We start from the raw sequence: 20,105 nt of genomic DNA on the forward strand, positions 1-20,105 counted from the left end.
GGGTGATATTACTGTTGATCCATTCTATAAATCTTAATTCGGTAATTCAGGATACCCCTTAAAAGAATGGTGTCCGTTATCAAACGTCTCAGATGCACGGAATGAAAACTTGACTCCTACCTGTTAGTAAGTCAGTTTGGACTCTGTCTGTTCAACAGATGGGTCACTTGATTTTAATTATATTTAACTTTGCCTGTTACTAGGTAGATGATACTTTTTTCTTTCTGTTTTATATTTTTCTTGAAAATCAACTCTTTTTCCCTCCATAGAGGATATTAAGCAGATTTTGTAGTCTTAACTTAGGGCTTTTGACTTGCCCCTGAAGTCCCTGCCCTACTACCCACACACACACAATCACACACATCACATGCACACCACAGACACTTCCTCCCTTATCTCATGATACTTTTTTTTTTTCCAACTGAGGATGCTTAACTAACAATCACAGATGAGTTCATTCTTTCCCAGTTTTGAAACAGAGGACCCTCACCTTAAGGGGAGGGGACAGCCCCTGATCCCTATCAGATGGATACCAGGAAAACCGAGAATCCTGCTGGTAGTTACCAATTGTTACTTTACCTGTAGAACTTAGATTGTGTGCTAAGTAAGTTCAGACTAGAACAAAGACCCCTCTTTTAAACATTTAGACTCTTAAGCAAACCTGGGCAGAAAATAACATATCTGTCAGTGGATTCTCAAACACCCTCTAAAACTTTTCTCCAGGATCTCATCTCCTCTAAAGAAGTAAGTGCCACCCACCCACCCCCAACCTCTTTAGTTAGATCACGGATTTAACATCACGTCTTGAGAACAGTTTAGGTTTTCCAGAAAGACCAGAAACGGAAGACTTACATAAACATCAAATCACTGTTTTTCTAATTCCCAGATATGAGGGAAAAAATTTCATAGGCTGAAAATTAAGTAAATAAAGACGTAAGTATAAAAGCCTGTTTCCTTGACAACTCCCCTCCCCCAGCCCGCCTGTAATAGGGAAAAACCAAAACGGGGGGTGAGGAGGGGTAGCCACGAAGCCAGGCTGCCTCTGAGCAGCCCCGGGCGAGAACCCGCGCGCAGAGAGCCACCGACGCGGAGCAAACACAAATAAAGCGATGGGGAGAGGGGATACATTTGGTGTAGTCTTTTTGTGGTTGCCATAGAAACGCCAGAGACGGAAGAACATGTTGCCTGACACAAAAAGAGACCGATCGGTAACAGGAACCTTCGCCCCGGCTTCATCTATTGCAGAGAAAATTCTTTCACCCGAGGCGGGGAGGTGGAGGGGGGTGGGGGTGGGGGATGGCTGGACAGGGTGGGGGGGGAATGAACCCCAGCTCAGCAGCTCGGCATCCCTAGGCGCACAGACACGCTCCCCCCGGCTGAGCACAAAGAGATGGTCCTTGTGCGGCGGCAAAGCCCCTCCACGTTCCCGCGGTCGCCTCACTTCCTTCTCCGCCTTCGTCGCCTCCTCTCGCTTACCTACCCCTTCCAGAGGTTTTAGGGAAATCCAGCCAAGGAGAGAAATAACGAGGGAGAGACAGAGGGGCGCACACATCCGCCACGCCCAGAGGTGAAGCCGCCTGCAAACAGCACGAACCGCAGATACCTCCTTTCTGGCAGCCCTAGACACATGGACTTAGAGATCAGAAACTGAAAGGGGAGCAGGCTGGGGTGCAGAAATTGCCACTAGTTTATAGGCGCTGTAAGACAGCCAACACTGGAAAGAAAAAAGCGAGACTCCACCCATGGGGTGGACCCTTCGGGAAAGGAAAAAAAAAAAAAAAAGTGGTCCTCAGCTGACGTCTCTCCCCACCCCATGTCACTTCCTTTTAAAGCTACAATTTAGCAGTTACGGGGAGGGAGAGACGAGCTGCCGTAACAGGAGTCCCTCCCCCTCCCCTTGCAATTAATGCAGGGAAGTGCTTCGGCAGGCTTCACGTTTGCAGCCTCTGGCCGGAGAACCTGCCAGAATCGGAGGCAAAGCCCGCTAGGTGGCCTTTTTCTTTCTCGCCCGCGCCTCCCAAATCCTGTTGCATCCTTGCGCCGACATGGCTCCTCCAACCTCAGCTCACACCGAGCCGGCCCCGGCTGGGCTGAGACCTGGAAACTGCCTCCTCCGGTGTTTGGTAAAAGACCCGCACTCTGCCATGCCCCCCTCACCTCTCACTGGCACGCGGCGCGGGAAGGACATTACGTGCCACTCGGAGGAGCCCCAAAGCACCTTCGACCAAATGATACTGAAAACTCCGGCGATCTGAGATGTGAAGAACTGGGGAGAAGAGGCTTGGAGGCCGATGAATTTTCTCCCCGCAAAGCAGCCGCCAGGGTTGATTGCCTGCGCGCGCCCGCACACCGGAACACATGCACGTGGCGTTCGCACCCAGCCTTAGGGTCTGGGCAGACCTCAACAATAAAATAGCGCCCTCATAACTTTGAAAGAGGGCGGGGCTGTTGGATCCCCGGAAATGCGAGGTCTCCAACAAGCCTAAAAAACTCTTTCAGCCTCCAAAGAGTTAAGGTGTGTGCCCTTCAAATGCTCTCTATTAGAACCACTGACACAAATAATATTTGGGTATTGAAGTATGATTCCTATGTTCACCCCCGTTCTTTAGATGTTTACAATCCACAGGGGAAAAAAATAAAATGTTCACAAATAACTAGACCATATTGCAGAATTACTAAGAGCTACCAAAGTGCTAAAAACAGGGTGCCATGAGAAAACAGAAAGGGAAAGAGCTCTTTTTGGTTACGCTGAGGGGGGAAAAAAAAAGCATTCATAATTCAGCAAACCATGGTTTGGACTGGGTCCTATAGGGTGTGTGGTGTTTTGATAGTCTGTGATTGAAAGAGGGAAAGAGATGAATGGGGATGAAGAGGAAGAATGAGAGGGATGAAGGCCATCTGAGGCATAAACAAGGACCAGAACAGGAAACACATTTGTGTCAATGGTTTCTTTTAATATTTATGTGAAAATAAACTTGACCATGTAGACATGTTTATAAAAGATGTTTGCACGAAGTTCTTGCAACCAGTGCGATTTTAAAGAGTTCTCATGACTTTTCAAATTATGTTTTAAAATCCATTTGTTTCCAGTTTTTCAAAGCCCTTCTCAAGCAGATTTAGACTGATGGTTTTCCATATTCGAATTCTGAATGGGGATATATTTCAAAATCTACAAATTACATAAATCTGGTGCTATATCAAGTGGCTCAGCTGGTAAAGAACCTGCCTGCTAATGTTAGGAGAGGCAAAAGACATAGGTTCCATCCCTGGGTGGGGAAGATCCCTTGAAATAGGAAATGGCAACCCACTCCAGTATTCTTGCCTGGAGAATCCATGGACAGAGGAGACTGGTGAGGTACAGTCCATGGTGTCGCAAAGAGTCAGAGACAACTGTGTGCTTGCATGCGTGTACACACACACACACACACACACACACACACACCTTCCAGTACAGCCAGTGATTTCAATAGAAACCATTTGAAATTAAAGTTTTTGACAGTTGCAAGTCTTATTCTGATCATAATACTTTTATGTCTTTATTCCATTAAGATTATCATTATTATTATGCTTATTTTTGCTACTTTCACACTGCCTATTTAGATGATGTTATTCACAACAGTCTCAGTAGATATAGCTGGAAAATACGGGAGAAAAAAGACTACGTCTAAAAATTTAAAGTGGAAATACAACCTTCTAGAATTAAATCCTATAAGCTTTACTCAGGGTCCCATTTAGAGACTCTCCTTATTTTAGACATCCTGATTTAGCTATTTCTATCTGAACAAAGAACTGTGAAAATTTCCAGATCACGATCTAACAATTCAGTTCAACAAATATTTTTGAGTATCTGTGCTAGTTGCTGAAGATACAGAAACAAAGGCAAGACATGGGCATTGCCCCAAGGGGCTCAGTCTTAGGAAAGAAAGGACTGTAAATAGTTAAGATACTATGTGACAAGGACTTTCCTAGTGACTCAGAAGGTAAAGCGCCTGCCTACAACCCAGGAGACCTGGGTTCTATCCCTGTGTCGGGAAGATCCCCTGCAGAAGGAAATGGCAACCCATTCCAGGATTCTAGCCTGGAGAATTCCATGGACAGAGGAGCCTGGCGGGCTATATAGTCCATGGGATCTCAAAGAGTCAGACATGACTGAGTGACTTAAATAACAAGCAAATAACTTATCTTAGGTATGTAGTGAATTGAATAGCATTCCCCCTCCCCCCTAAAATTTACATCCACACAAAACCTCAGGATGTGACCTTATTTGGAAACAGTCATTTCAGATGTAATTAGCTAAGATGTGTTGTGCTGGACTAGGAGACCTAAATCCAATGACTGGTGTCCTAGCAAACACATATTGTGCAAAAGGTCTCTAAACTGCTAATGATTTTTTTCTCCACTGTGAGATTGAGGGTCATTTTTATTTGCTTTTTGTATTTTATTGCATTTTGAAATTTTTATACAATGAGTACAACTTTGATATTAAAAATTATCGTGATCAGAAAACAGAAGACTCAAGGTTTCTAAAGTCTTAGTGTTTCTAGAACAATCTAGGACAGAAGTAAAGAATCATCAACGATGATTGTAACATGTTTAATCCCAGAGAGAAGTATCTTCAGAACCCTCTGTTTAAGGTTGAATACTATGTGTTTTAGAAAAGTTTCTTTCAACCTAAATTCCGGTACTTCGAATGATGAATATCATGTATCATGTTGCCTACTATATATTTAGCTGTCATGCTAGATGGTTATCAATGACATTATTTCAAACAGCCTTTTCTCTCAACACATTGACAATATTTTTGCTTTCTTGTCATTTGGCTTATGTTATAAACATGAATATAGTAGCTATATCCATATAAATTGTATACACAGGTTGAAAATTTCCACAGTTATAAAATACAAACGTATCACAGACTTGTGATTATAATGACTTTATTGTATGCTGTATTAGGAATTGCTACTGCTTTGATGCAACAAAAGATGTAAATAATAAATTCAATTTGATATTGGGGTCTTTAATCGTACATTTATAGTTGTATATTTCAAGCATTTCTAATTGAGTCTTACAAATATGTCACATATGTCACAACCAGCCAGCAATCTCTTACGGCTATGTTGCTCTTATTACAATTGTTTTAAGTGCATTCAAATAACTCTAACTTTACCTATCACTGGTGGTGTTAGTGGTAAATAAAGAACCTGCCTGCCAATGCAGGAGACAAAAGAGACATGGTTCAATCGCTGGGTCAGGAAGATCCCCTGGAGGAGGGGATGGCAACTCACTCCAGTATTCTTGCCTGGAGAATCCCCTTAGACAGAGAGAGGAGCCTGGCGGGCTACAGTCCCTAGGGTCGCAAAGAGTCGGACACAACTGAAGCGACTTAGCATGCAGACATGAGGTAAGCACAGAGAATTATTCAAAATTCCTTCCTGATCAATAATGATTACAACCTAAGTCATTCCTCAAATATTGAGGTTCATTGACCAGCTCTCACTGTATCTTAACAGAATTTTTCTTGAAATCTCTTAGAAATTGGTGTCAGCACTCACTTAGCTCCTTTCTCTTTGGATCACTCTGGGTCCGTTTAGCCTGGCAGAGACGACTCTGGGAAGTCACTCATTCCCTCCTCCTTTATCCTGGCTCTGAGCGACTGGAAATCTATATGATGCAGGAGCAAATTTACCACAACAGGAGGAGCTGAATTCAAATCAGTTAATTCTCAACTCACGGGCAGCAAATGGAAAAAGATCCCAGCTTCACAATCTGATTTTAAAGGAAGGAAGTGTTAGTCACTCAGTTTGTGTCCGGCTCTTTGCAACCCCATGGACTGTAGCCCGCCAGGGTCCTCTGTCTCTGGATTCTCCAGGCAAGAATACTTGGGTTGCCATTTGCTTCTCGGGATCTTCCCGACCAGGGATTGAACCCGGTTTTTCTGCATTGCAGGCAGATTTTTTTATTGTCTGAGCCACCAGGGAAGCCCAGTTTTAAAGGACAAGATCATAAGAAGGAATACTGAGGCTTAGCCCTCCCATTCTCTGCAACTGAGTAGAAAGAAAGAACACCACTTCAAGCAGTGTTTCACTCTGGGTGGTTTTCAGCCCTCGTACTGCACGTGTTGTGCGATTTTTTTTTTTAATTCATTAATTTTTTGTCTGCTTCCTGATCATCATTGCATCACTCAGGATCTTTCATTGTGGCCTGTGAACGCTACAGTTCCCACGCTCGGGCTTAGTTGCTCCGAGGAATGTGGAATCTTAGTTCTCTGGCCAGGAATCGAGCCCACGCGTGCTGCATAGCCAAGCGGATTCTTAAATCACTGAACTCCCAGGGAGGTCCCCATACTGTGTGATTTTTTTTTAATTTTGATAAGTATGGGTTACCTTTATAAACAGAGAACTGAAGCATTGTTTTTTAAATAAATATTGTTCTCAACTGGTGACATAATGCTTTTCTTTTTTTAATATTTATTTTTACTTATTTATTTATTTGGCTTAAGTTTTTTATCTGCAGCATTCACAATCAGTTGCTGCATGTGGGATCTAGTTCCCCAGCCAGGGATTGAACCTGGGCCCCTGCATTGGAAGTGCAGAGTCTCAGCCACTGGACCACCAGGGAAGTCCCTCAATAATGCTTTTCTTTATCTGGCAAGTTACAGCCTAGTGACACCTTGGTGTGTGTTAGTCGCTCAGTCGTGTCCAACTCCTTGTGACCCCATGGACTGTAGCCCGCCAGGCTCCTCTGTCCATGGGATTCTCCAGGCAAGAATACTGGAGTGGGTTGCCATACCCTTCTCTAGGGGATCTTCCCAACCCAGAGATCAAACCTGGGGCTCCTGAATGGCAGGCAGATTCTTTACCCTCTGATCCACCAGGGAAGTCCAGGGGCACCTTGGAGGGTGATCTACTTAAAGTATGGTCTGATCCTGGACCACAAGGATGGGAGCTTATTAGCAATGCAGAGTCTGGGGCCCCACCCCAGACCTGGTAAATCAGAAACTGCATTTTCCCAACATCCCCAGGGAACGCACGTGCACATGAAAGCCTGAGAAGTACTTGTCTGAGTCCAGATCCCTCATTTTACAGAAGACACTTCAGAGTCCAGGAGGGCTTGAGTCTGCTCGCCCTGGGTTCCCCCACAAACAGGAAACGGAACTGAAACAAAGCCGCAGTTTTTAATGATTCCCCACCTCGGGATTCTTTCCGCCGTATTCCTCCGGCTCTCAGATGAAAAGCAAGTCTGAAAGAAAATCTCTTGGCATCAAAATGTTAAAAAGAGAATTTCTACTTGAACTCACGTTCATTGTTCTCAGAGTAGTTATTAAAAGCCCATCTATACGCCGTACACTTGAGTTTGTGCTTAGTTTTACCCAAAGAAAATTAATCTTGGAATTTGGCAACTATCAGAGGAAAGTTGGCAAAAGAGCAGGTGACATCTGTTCCCCATGATCACTCATTTTATCTTGGTTTCAGGCCAAAGCCAAGTCTAGCTGAATAAAACTTAGCTCCACGACTGATTTGTAAGAGGCGACAGAAAGGAAAATGGGCTCCACAGGTCCCCTTGTTTCTGCTTTGCCACTTTCCAATCTGCTTGTTCCTCACCCAGCTACCTTTGCCAAAGGGAGCTTTGCAAATAAAAATAAGAGAATGTGGTTCTTCCCTCTCTCATCTCTGTCCTTGGGTGCATGAGCATCCCCTGTATGTTTTTTTTTTTTTCTTCCCCTGTATGTTTTTAAGTTTTCCTTTGAGTTACTTACAACAGACTCCTAATTCTTCATTTAACTTTTTGGAGCCTCAGCTTCCTCCTACATCAAATTCATGGAGTGATTGTGACGTTTAAATGAGACAGTGTATGTGAAGCACTTAAAATAGCTAGAACCTCCAAAAATACTGTCATTCTTTTCTCTGTCCTACCCAATTCATTTGGACTTCCCAGGTGGTGCTAATGGTAAAGAACCTGCCTGCCAGTTCAGGAGACTTAACAGACAGGGTTCTATCCCTGGGTCGGGAAGATCCCCTGGAGGAGGGCATGGTAACTCACTCCAGTATTCTTGCCTGGAGAATCCCATGGACAGAGGAGCCCAGTGGGCTATAGTCCATAGAGTCACAAAGAGTCAGACACAACTGAAATAACTCAGCACACATCTCATTCACTAAAATACAGATGACTTTCAGATCCATATTTTTGGTTGGCCTCTGTCTTCTAAACCTCAGACCCATTTACCTAATTAGCTGATGAATATCTCCAGGAAAACATACTAAAGTGCCAAGTGCCAAGTGCTTAGTTGCTCAGTCATGTCCGACTCTTTTCGATCCCATGGACTGCAGCCCACTAGGCTCCATGGGATTCTCCAGGCAAAAATACTAGAGTGAGTTGCCATTTCTTCTCCAGGGGCATCTTTCTGACCCACGGATTGAATGCATGTCTCTGACATCTCCTGCATTGGCAGGCAGATTCTTTAACACTGAGACACTTCAGGGAAGCTAGCCATCCTAAAGGCTTCTGCAATTGAACACTTCCAAAAACTTTTGACCCCAACCTAGCCAGTGTTCCGCAGTCCTTTCTGCAAGTTTCTGGTTCCCTGTTGTGGTGAAAGGTAATGTCAGAGTTACCTGATTCTTTCCAATTCTTCTTGCAGTCTTTCTCCCCACACCATGCCCACACCATCCTGTGAATCCTCTTCTCAAAGACATTTACCAAGAGCCCTCTCCACTGGTGCTGCTCAGGACTTCTCTCCTGGTTGTCTGCAAAAAAAAAAAAAAAAAAAAAAACCTGCTTCAGATTTTTTTTCAGTACAGTAAGTCCCCTATATACAAACTTTCAAAGACGCAAACATGCCTTTGCACATCCAATCACAAGTTACTTCACGTGTCTGGCATACACTGTCACATGCACGCGTCCTCTAAGTGGTTGTGCTTTTGCGTCCTTCACTGTACAGGACAGTGATAAGAATCCACCTACCAAGGCCGGAGTTGCAAGAGACTTGGGTTCAATCCCCGGTCAGGAAGATGCCCTGGAGTAGGAAAGGGCAACCCGCTCCAGAATTCTTGCCCGGAGAATTCCATGGACAGAGAAACCTGGCGGGCTACAGTTCTTGGGGTTGCAAAGAGTTGGACACAACTGAATGACTGAGCACACACACACACACACACACACACTGCATAGAGGACATTAGTACAGCATCTTTATTTCAAGCCCAGGATGTTTGGAAGCAAGCGTAAAAACAGCAGCTGGTACTACTGTACTTTTCAAGGTCTGTACTGTAAGGTTAGAAATGCTTTCTCTATTTTTTTGTGTTTGTTTTTTTATGTATTGTTTGTGTGAAAAGCATTATAAACCTATTACAGTGCAGTACTATACAGCCGACTGTGTTAGCTGGGTACCTAGGCTAACTTTGTTGGACTTACTAACACACTCTTGGAATGAAACTAGTTCGTACGTAGGGGACTTACTGTATAAAACTTAAACTCCTTTGGATCGCGTGCAATGCCCTTTATGATCCGGCTCTACCTCTCACGTCTTGCCTTTTTCCATACCTCTCCAAGGATCACCCTTCTTCCACCGTTCACCAGCTGACTTTGCTCTCTCGGCCTCTAAGACTTACTGGCCACCTCCTCCAGGAAGCCCTCAACTCTTTAAAGGGAAAACTGGTCCGAGTGTCTCTGTATCAATGCGCTTTATGCAATGACATCCAATTGGTTGTTGCTCCTATAGGTTTATTCTTGCCTAGCTTGTGAGGTTAAGATCTTTGTTTTCAAAGATCTGACATGTCGAAAGACTTTGTCAATACTAACTGAATCAATGACATCATCACTAGGTCTCCTTTTTCCAATGGGTAGCTGGGACTCTCTGTTGCCACTTCTGTAACTCAAAGTAGTTTCTTTTGAGCAATCCTTTTTATCCTTATTTTCATATGTTAAAAATACTTTCAAGAAAAAGCTTTAACTCCACGAAGTCCCCTCCCTCATTTTCACGTATCATGTTCTTTTTCCATCTTTGCTCGCATGCAGGTGTAGTTTGCAAGTGAAAGTCACTCGGTCGTGTCCAACTCTTTGTGACCCTATGGACTATACAGTCCATGGAATTCTCCAGGCGAGAATGGGTGGAGTGGGTAGCCTTTCCCTTCTCCAGGGGAACCTTCCCAACCCAGGGGTCGAACCCAGGTCTCCTGAACTGCAGGGAGATTCTTTATCAACAAAGCTGTCAGGGTAGGCATAGTTTATTTCCCTGTGATCATAGTAGTATAGAAAATTCCATCACATTTTTGTTTCACACATCCGAAACAGATTTCTTTTTTAGAAAATTCTATATGTATTTGTATTGATTTTCGGCCGTGCCGGGTCTTCACTGCTGTGTACTCTTCTCTAGCAGCAAGCGGGGGCTCTCATCGCAGCGCAAGGGCTCCTCGCGGCAGCGGCTCCTCTTGGTGCAGAGCACGGGCTCTCGGACCCACAGGCTTCAGGAGTTATAACCCAGGAGCTCAGTAGTTGCAGTTCCTGGGCTCTGGAGGACAGGCTCAGGAGTTGGGGCACACGCACTTAGCTGCTCCGAGGCCCGGGGGATCTTCCTGGGTCAGGGATCAAACCCGTGCCTCCTGCATCGGCAGGCGGATTCTCTACCACCGAGCCACCTGGGAAGCCCGGCCCCTTTCTCCTGCCATGTAACTGAACACATCTCCCCCTGTTCTGAGTGGGTTGCTGCCGCTGCTGCTAAGTCACCTCAGTCGTGTCCAACTCTGTGCGACCCCATGGACGGCAGCCCACCAGGCTCCCCCGTCCCTGGGATTCTCCAGGCAAGAACACTGGAGTGGGTTGCCATTTCCTTCTCCAATGCATGCATGCTAAGTTGCTTCAGTCATGTCTGATTCTGTGTGACCCCATGATAGCAGCCCACCAAGGCCCTCTGTCCACGGGATTCTCCAGGCAAGAGTACTGGAGTGGGGTGCCATCTCCTTCTCCATGTTCTGAGTGTGCTGACACAGAATGAGGGTGGGCTTCTGGAGAAAACCCAGCTGGGTCAGGACTCTGGCGTAGGAGATTCAATCCTGTTGCAACTGTGTGCAGCCTTTCCCGAGGAGGAGAGCTGAAGGATGGGGGACCCCTTGAGACAATCAGGAAGACGGAAGCACCCCCCTCCCTGCCCCACCCCAGAGACCCACCCGCATCCCACTCCAGCCGGTCCAGGGGACTTGAGCCTTGCTCCAAGCTGAAGCTGCCAGGCACGCCAGCCAGATGGCTCCCAAAGGACCCTGTGGCCCAGGGCAGTGGACGTGGCTGGTGCCCAGAGGCAGATCTGGGGCAGCTGGCTGAGCAGGGACCTTTGCCAGAGGGAAAAGGGGTGGGGGGCAGGGGACTCAGCACAGCCAAAGCAGAAGAGAAACGGGCATGCCTCAGGGAAGGGAGCGATGCCCGCGGGGGCTGACCGCCCCGCGGCTCCGCCCGCCGCTCCCACACCCCTCAGCTCCTAGCCGAGCTGTGTTTGTCCCCTGAGGTTTGCTGTGAGCGCCCCCAACACCCCCGCTGTGTGGGGGCCAGGGCACCTCCCGCACTGACCCAGGCATTGGCACCACCTGCCCCTAAACCCACAGTTGCTGTTTCTCTCCTCGGCAGTCTTGGCTCCGCTCCCACCAACTGTGTTTTTCCTGGCTGGCCACCGAGAAGCGGGCCTTGGGGATGTTTTCCTCCAGTTGCTGTGCTTTGCCTCAGATTTTCCAAATCCTACTCAGGAGGTTGTTCCGTTGACTCGGGCAGAATGGCTTTATCCCTCATTCTGGGTCCCCCACTGTCTGCGCCCTGGGCGCCTGCACTGCCAGCCCTGGAGTTCTTGGGACCGGCTCACTCAGCGATGCTGGGTCCCCTCTTAGCGACCGTGGAGCTTAGTCCTTGCCCTCGGAGAGAGCCAGGTTTTGCCTCTGAGCGGCACGTGAATCGCTGTGAGAGCAGGTCTCTGAATGCTCACGTCCCTTCCCTGAAGTCTGCGGCCTGTGGTTGACTCATGTTGCATCTTCCACGAGCTGGTGCTCAGTCCCCTTCAGGCATTTCTTCTGTGTGGATCTCCAGGCTCCAAACGCTCACTACGTAGGAGGTGGGTCTTCTTGTGACCCACCCTGAGCTGGCCCCAGGAACAAGGGCCGGAGGAGGAATATCCCAAAGGCTTTGAAAATCGATTCTTTGCTGAGATGAAAAGGAGGGTCTGAGCTATTTGTTTCTAAGAGCAACCTCTTAATGGGGATCTTAACCAAGGTTTAGTTAAATTTTGAAATAAATGTTTTCAAGCCAACTGTATAGTTTGGGACCTAAAAAATGAATCCAGGGCCGCAAAAATTCTGTTTAGGAAGAAGCTGTATCCTTCCCTGTCCCCACACCCGTCACTATCCACCACTCCCTCCCAGCTTTTCTTTGTGACCTTAGCACTGTCTGTCTTTTTATAGAATGATTTTCAAAATGATTGTATCCTGTGAATGGAAAGAAAGCAAACTCAACAACATAACAGATTCACTTATGGGTCAATGAAGAAACCAAGGACTGAACTAGGCGTAGAAAGTATGAAGATTGGAAAAGTGTTAGTTGCTTCAGTCGTGTCCGACTCTTTGTGACTCCCATGAACTGTAGCCCTCCAGGCTCCTCTGTCCATGGGATTTTCCATGAGAAAATTCTTTCCAGAGAAGAATAATGGAATGGGTTGCCATTCCCTTCTCCGGGGGAATCTTCCCAATGTGGGGATCGAACCCAGGTCTCCTGCATTGCAGGCAGATTCTTTACTGTCTGAGCCACAAAGGAGAAATGAAATCTGCAAAGCATCAGCCTTGGTGGGTACAGCTTCCACACCCTCAGATTCAGCCAAGCAGAGGGTTGACTGTACTTGGCTGTCTTATGTGAGAGACTTGGGCATCTTGGGAATCTGATCTCTTTGGAGCTCCTGGAACCCAGAGTCTCCTGCTCACCTTTCTCCTCTGGCAACATGTATAAATCAAATTCCAGAAGGGTCTAATATAACATTCGAGTCAATGAGTTTTGCAAGGTCACCTTGCTGACACCAGTGGTGATTGCATATCATGTGACAGGTGTGTTTTCCAAAGGCGCCCACAGCAACCTCTTCTGCCCACACAGTCCTCTGCAGTGTGACTTTACTCCTCACCTCTCAAGAGATGGGGCTTCCTTCCCCTCCCCTCAAATCTGGGTAACCCGTAGAAGGGTGTAGAAGTGGTGCTGCATAACTCCAGGCTTCATTGGGGGAAGGCGGAGGGCTTCCAAAAACGCTGGCTCTGCAGGGTGGCCCTCGGGGCTCTCCCTCTCGGAACCGATGCTGAGCTGTCAGACGGCTCGTGAACGGGTCCATGACCCGTCCCCGAGGCGGCCCAGTGCCCCACATGTTCGCAGAGAAGCTTCCAGATGCTTGCCCCAGTCATTTGAGCTCCCCCACCCACCATTTTCACACCCAGAGGCAGAGGGGTGACATTCTCCTGGTGCCTTGGCCCACTTGCTCATTCACAGATGCCACGGGCATCACAGAAGTGCTATCATTTCACAACATGAAGCTTAGCTGGTTTGTCACACAGCTCAGGAGGATCAAAACATGCACTAGTCATGAACCATTAGAAAAATGATGTTCAAAACAAAAATATCTACAATGGCATTAAAAACTCAAATAATTAAGGATGAGTCTAATGAAAGATGTGTAAGATTTTACATGGATGGTTTAGTTGCTAAGTTGTGTCCAACTCTTGCAGCTCCATGGACTGTAGCCCACCAGGCTCCTCTGGCCATGGAATTCTCCAGGCAAGAATACTGGAGTGGGTTGCCATTTCCTTCTCCAGGGTATCTTCCCAACCCAGGGATCAAACCTAGGTCTCCTGCTTTGCAGGCAGATTCTTTCCCAACTGAGCTACCAGGGAAGCCCCATAAAATTCTACCTAGAGAAATTAGAGAAGGTTTAAGTGAATCAAGGACTGTACCATAGACACAGATTCAAGTATTCATATAAAAAGTGCAAATTTTCTCTAACCTGATCTGTAGTTTCAATGCAATCCTTTCAAAGTCAGCAGATGTGAGGGTGTTTCTAACACTTGTATGGAAATGCAAAGAGTCAAGGAGAACAAGGAGAGAGGACCCAGTCTTCAGACCCCAGAGCTTGGGGCACATATTCTATAGCTACATTGATTGAAGCAGTGCAAGAATAGAAAACTGACCAATGAAACCAAACAGAAAGTCCAGAAATAGACCTCTGCTTTTCTAGGCACTTGATTTATGATGACAGCAGCACCACGGGGCAGCGGGGAAAGAGTAGTCAGTAAAAAATTAATGAAGTATTAATTTGCTGAGTCAATTAGAAAAACCACACAAAAAATAAAACTCGACTCTTACTTCATACCATACACAGAAGTCATTCCCAGGTGCATCGAGATTTAAAAGTGAAAGACAAAACAGTAAGACAAAAATAGGAAACTGTCTTCAGGACTTTGGGAAAGGGAAAATTTTCCTAAACAGGATTCAAAAAGGAAAAGACTGAGAAACTGGATGACCCCCCCAAATAAAGCTCTGTTCATCAAAAGTTAGGATTAAGAGAGTCAAAAGACAAGCTACAAAAACAAGAAGGTGTTCATTATATAAATGATTAACAAAGAGCCCTTATCCAGAATGGGCTAAAATATTCTTCAAACCAGTAAGAAAAAGTCAACCTCATGGAAAAAGTGTGAAGAATATGAACCGGCACTTCACAAAAGAGAATGTTCAAATCAACACAGCTTTGAAAAGATGATCAACCTCGCTACTACACACCCATCAGAATGAATACCAAACAAAAGATGAAATACACCTGCTGTTGACAAGACCATGAAGCCAGGGGACAAGCACTCCTGGAGGGGGGTAAAGAGACGCAGTCACTTTGGCAAGTGGTGTCATGGGTCCTAATGAAGTCGAAGATGTTCAACCCCTGTGATCCAGCAATTCTACCCTTAGGGGAACGCTCGGTGGAAATGCACGCACAACATTCAACAGTCTTCACCGAGGCTTTATGTGTGATAGTGAACAATAACCCGATACACAGCAAAACAGAACATACGAAGAACAAACATAGGAAGTGAGGCATGCTTAGACTCTAAGATACCATTCAGCAAAGGAAATGAATGGAACTCAGCTGAATGCAACCACGTGAAAAGATATCACAAATACAATCTGACCGCAGAAGCTAGAAACCAAAGATGACCTACTCTGTAATTTTATTGATAAGTTCAAAACCGGGGGAAACTAGCCTACATGCTGTAGGTCAAGATGTGTTCTGAGTCTTTGTGGTTTCTTTGGAACTGTGGAAGGGGACCTCTGGAGCAGGGGGGAATGAGAAGGGGGCTTCTGAGTACTGGTAATGCTGTTTCTTGTTCTTTAGTCGTATGGGTGGATTCACTTAGGAAAAGTTCACTGACGTGTATACACTTAGATTTGATGCCCTTCTCCATATGCAGGGAGATTTTTCAAAAAGCCAAAAAGAAAAACCATTCACCCCAACTTGTCCATATGTTATCCAAGAGAAAACTCGAGATCGCCTCTCATAAACAACAGAGTTTACACTCTCCCAGCCCCCTATTAATCTGTTCAAGGTACCCAGGAATGGAACTGATTCTTCATTTGGTTTATGAAAAGGGCTCCAGCAAAAGTATCATAGGTAAGCATGGCTGAATATGATCTGTGTAAACTATAGTAGTTTCTCTTCGTTGGGAGATGCCTGGTAATTATTCAGTTGTTTTTCTCATGGTTTGATTCCTTCCTTTATTGTAAGGATGTGTCTGATAGTTTAGTATTCTTTATAGCAACAACAGAAATACATGTATTATCATGTCTCTACTACTAAATACCAACCCTTTGAAGGTGTGTGTACTTGCATACTTAGTTGGGTCCACCTCTTTGCAACACCATGGGCTGTAGCCCACCAGGCTCCTGTGTCCCTGAGATTTCCCGGGCAAGAATACTAGAGTGAGTTGCTATTTCCTTCTCCACTTTGAAGGCCAACTGCAGAATCCAGTTTGGTTCTGGGAAGAGGCTGTGTCTTTCATGCACACAACATGGATAAAAAGTACATGGCCCAAAGTGTTTGTTGTTTTAAGATTACAGGCTGATCCTGCCTTGTCATTGTGGGAACAGCGTTACCTAGCCGAGGTAGCGATGTTTCACATGTAAACTCCCGTCTGATTTCTAAATGTTCACTGAAGCAAAACTGCACCCTAACGCAAATGAGCTCCACCTTGCATGGGAAATCTAGTTCTAGCTGAACTGTTTTCTTAAGACCCAGCAGCCTGCATCAGTCACTTTCTTCCTGAAGGATGAAAATACCTACAATTGATTGTGTACTCACTATACTCAGGGAACCATTCTACGTACATTACATTTGTATATGTGTTTTCAACACCCCTTTGGCAAAGCACACCTATTTTATAGAAAAGGAGACTGAGGTTCAGGGAGGTTGAGAATTTCCCAGAGGGAAGTCGAGCTGGACCGTCATCAGTCAGCCAGCATGAAGCCTGGGCTTGGCACCCTATTGTTCTGCCTAGGATCATTCCCAGAGGCTGGTATGGGAGGGCGGCAAGGGCTGGTGCCAACCTGGCTCCCTTGCCTGTGATTTTTGTCAAGATGAGTAAGTCGCTTCAGCAAGCAACTGCCTTCATTTCTTCCTTGATCTCATCCCCTAAAACGTGGCATTCACATTCCTGAACTAACACTGACAGCCTCACCCAGGAAAATAATTATTGGGCTCCAAGTGGCAATACTTACAGCCCCATTTGCAGTGAGACTCATTTCGACACATTCTGTCGCTGCTCTAGGCCTCCTTGTGGCTCGTTACCCCTCAGATGTGAACAAGAATTCTTGGGCAAGAATACTGGAGTGAGCTACCATTTCCTACACCAGGGGATCTTCCCAACCCAGGAATCAAACCTGCGTCTCCTGCCTTGGCAGGCTGATTCTTTACCTGTGCGCCACCTGGGAAGCCCATGGAACACAGGAAAAGAAAGTGAAAGTGAAATCACTCAGTCGTGTCCGACTCTTTGAGACCCCATGGACTATAGCCCACCATGCTCCTCTGTCCATGGGATTTTCGAAGCAAGAATACTGGAGTGGGTTGCCATTTCCTTCTCCAGAGGATCTTCCTGACCCAGGGATCGAACCCAGGTCTCCCGCATTGTAAGCAAGACCGTCTGAGCCACCAGGGAAGTCCTATGGAACTCGGGAGGCCTAATTAAATTTGAAAGCAGGTAAAGAGCTTTGGGGCTTCCCTTGTGGCACAGCTGGTAAAGAATCCACCTGCAATGTGGGAGACCTAGGTTCGATTCCTGGGTTGGGAAGATCCCCTGGAGAAGGGAAAGGCTACCCACTCCAGTATTCTGGTCTGGAGAATTCCATGGACTGCATAGTTCATGGGGTTGCAAAGAGTTGGACACGATGACTTTCACCTTCACTTTCAAAGAGCTTTGAGCATATGCTTTGTGCACCATTTACTTGTTGACCAAGTAAAGTAAATTTTCGGTACCATGCAATATTTGGGACATACTTATACTAGAATTATGAGTTGTTTATCAGATTCAGATTGAGCTGGGCTTTCTTCCTGTGGTTTGCTGAGTCTGGCCGTGCTCCACAGGGATTGATAGCAGGGAGGGTGGGGGTTGGGAGTGGGGACTGGGCCCCAGGTCCGAAGCTGTAAGAGGCTGGGAGAAGGGAAGGGACAGGGAACAGGACAAAGAGAGACGGACAAGGCAGGAAGGGAGCCATCCGAGGGTGCGGGGTCCTGGAGCCTGGAGGTTCCGCTGACCTCCAGGAAGACAAGGATGGGGTGTTGGGTTTGGCAATGGGGTGGCTGCAGGGGGCCTGGCAGCAGCCACCTCCAAGCGCACAAGCGTTTTGTGATGTTGTGTGACTGGTAGTTACAGATTAGGGTTGTTCCTCCAACCTGAATACTGGCCGTGAGGTCAGGGCGCTGGGCTGACGACATTGACCTTTATGCTCAGGAGACGCCTCCCACCCGGAAGATGCCCTCGAGGACCACAGAGCGGGGTTTTCGGCAGGTTCACTGAACGCCTCCCTCGGCAAAGGTGAACTGTCTGCGGAGGTGGAATCGCTAAGTGATGAGCAGGGATGCGCGCTGTGAGAACAGGGAGGCTGCCTGCCCGGGGGAAGGACCCCAGCGCTGACCTGTCCTGCCCAGCCTCGTTTCGGAGGAGTTCAGGGAAGCCGGACATCAACTCAGCGGGGAACCATAACGATCCATAAGCGAGGGTAGCCGGGTACCCAGTGCACACGGGGCCACTTGCCAAAGCTCAAAGTTCAGATACTTTTTGTCCCCCTGGGAAGAGAAAGCAGCAGTGGTACCACTTGAATCCTTTCATTCTTTTACAATGGGGTTGTTACCACTTTTGCTGAGTCCCTTCATTGAAGAAAAACCAACATTTTTTTTTTCAACTGAAAGCAATGAGGTACAGGCGCTGGGTCACATTCCCAGAGCAGGACTTATTTCTTAGAGTCAAAATCCAAAAGAAACAGGCAAAGGTAAACGTTCGATATACAGCTTGACCATCACTGCGCTGAAACCTAAAAATAGCCCTGAAAGTGGGAGGTGAGAGGATTTTCATCCAGTGTCTCCTGGACACAAGGCATCTCCCGCTTCAACAGAACCCAGGGCTGCGGCTCAAAGGAACACCCTCCTCCCATTTCATAGCCCAGAGCTCATCTCCATCCAAATAACATCATGACTGGGAACCCCAGTCAGCCTTTGACATCAGGAAATGAGCTACAGAATATGATTGCACACAACCGACAACAGTTAGTGGTGTTCTACTTGATTATTTTCTTTAAAGACAATATTTATTCAGCCATAAAAAAGAATGAAATGGCGCCATTTGCAGCAATGAAGATAGACCTAGAGATTATCATACTAACTGAAGTCAGAAAGAGAAAGACAAATATCACATGATATCACTTCTATGTGGAATCTTTAAAAAAAAATGACACAAAGGAACTTGTTTACAAAACAGAAACAGACTCACAGGCATAGAAAACAAATTTCTGGTTACCAAAAGGGAAAGGGGGGATAAATTAGGGATTACGGATCAAGAGATACACACTACTGTATGTGAAATGAACAGCAAGGTCCTACTGTATAGCAAAGGGAACTATATTCAATATCTTGTAATAACCTATGTGTGTGCTAAGATGCTTCAGTCGTGTCTAACTCTTTGTGACCCCGTGGACTGTAGCCCACCAGGCTTCTCTGTCCATGGGATTCTCTAGGCAAGAATACTGGAGTGGGTTGCCACGCCCTCCTCCAGGGGATCTTCCCGACCCAGGGATCAATTCCGAGTCTTTGATGTCTCCTGCATTGCAGGTGGATTCTTTACCACAAGCACCATCTGGGGAGCCCTGTAATAACCTATAAGAGAAAAGAATCTGAAAAAGTATACATGTGTGTGTGTGTGTGTGCATGTGCGTATGTGTATATGAATCACTGTTGTACACCTGAAATATGTCAACTGTACTTCAATTTAAAAAGTTAAATTAAAAAAAAAAAGTTAAATTAAAAAAGACAGTATTTACTCTCACAACGCTGTGACTGAGTATATAATCTATCTACTTAAACCTAAATTCATTTTGTTTTTATAAGTCATCTCCCTCAGGAAACTCGGTGACACAGCTTTGAAAAATAACTTGCACAGATCTCTGTAAGTTATTGTATGACTATCTCTGAAAGCTTTTCCTGTATTGTACATTTGATCAGATAGGGAGGTCTGGTTAATTACACTGCTGTTCTTTTCAAAAATGATCAAGACGATAAAGCAGCTAGACTCCGATGGAAATTAATTTTAAATAAATAAAAATGAGCTGTGCCACAGCCACTGAAGCCCGCACGCCTACAGCCTGTGCTCCGCCACCGCAGAAGCCAGCGCGATGAGAAGCCCACGTCTCGCGACTAGAGAGCAGCCCCCAAGCTCCGCAACTAGAAAGCCTGCACGCAGTAACAGAGACCCAGGGCAAGCAGAATAAAATAAATAACAGACGTGAAGAAATAAAGGTGTTTTAATGGCAGTAAAATAGACGAGAAACACTTAGTACTTACACATTGCAAAAACA

The 20,105-nt window shown here is 46.1% G+C and overlaps 1 protein-coding gene and 1 non-coding gene across 6 annotated transcripts in view; both read right to left on the bottom strand.

Annotated features, from left to right (window-relative positions):
• Positions 1-2,304, bottom strand: part of AGPAT4 (1-acylglycerol-3-phosphate O-acyltransferase 4) — a 126,536-nt gene extending 124,232 nt beyond the window's left edge. The window contains exon 1 of one of the 5 annotated variants that reach the window (XM_043888475.1): positions 2,158-2,304. In XM_043888475.1, the coding sequence (XP_043744410.1) occupies positions 2,158-2,188 (31 nt within the window). In that variant the 5' untranslated portion in view covers positions 2,189-2,304. Of the gene's footprint in view, positions 1-1,476; positions 1,718-2,157 lie in introns of those variants that run through there. The other 4 variants (XM_043888479.1, XM_043888478.1, XM_043888474.1 and 1 more) reach the window with 4 other exon arrangements.
• Positions 2,305-6,546: 4,242 nt separating this feature from the next.
• On the bottom strand, positions 6,547-6,618 carry TRNAG-UCC. The gene has a single exon. It is a non-coding gene; the product is annotated as a tRNA-Gly (tRNA).
• Between the last annotated feature and the right edge of the window lie 13,487 nt (positions 6,619-20,105).

The sequence above is a fragment of the Cervus elaphus genome, chromosome 26, assembly GCF_910594005.1.
Source record: "Cervus elaphus chromosome 26, mCerEla1.1, whole genome shotgun sequence".
Taxonomy (NCBI): Eukaryota; Metazoa; Chordata; class Mammalia; order Artiodactyla; family Cervidae; genus Cervus; species Cervus elaphus.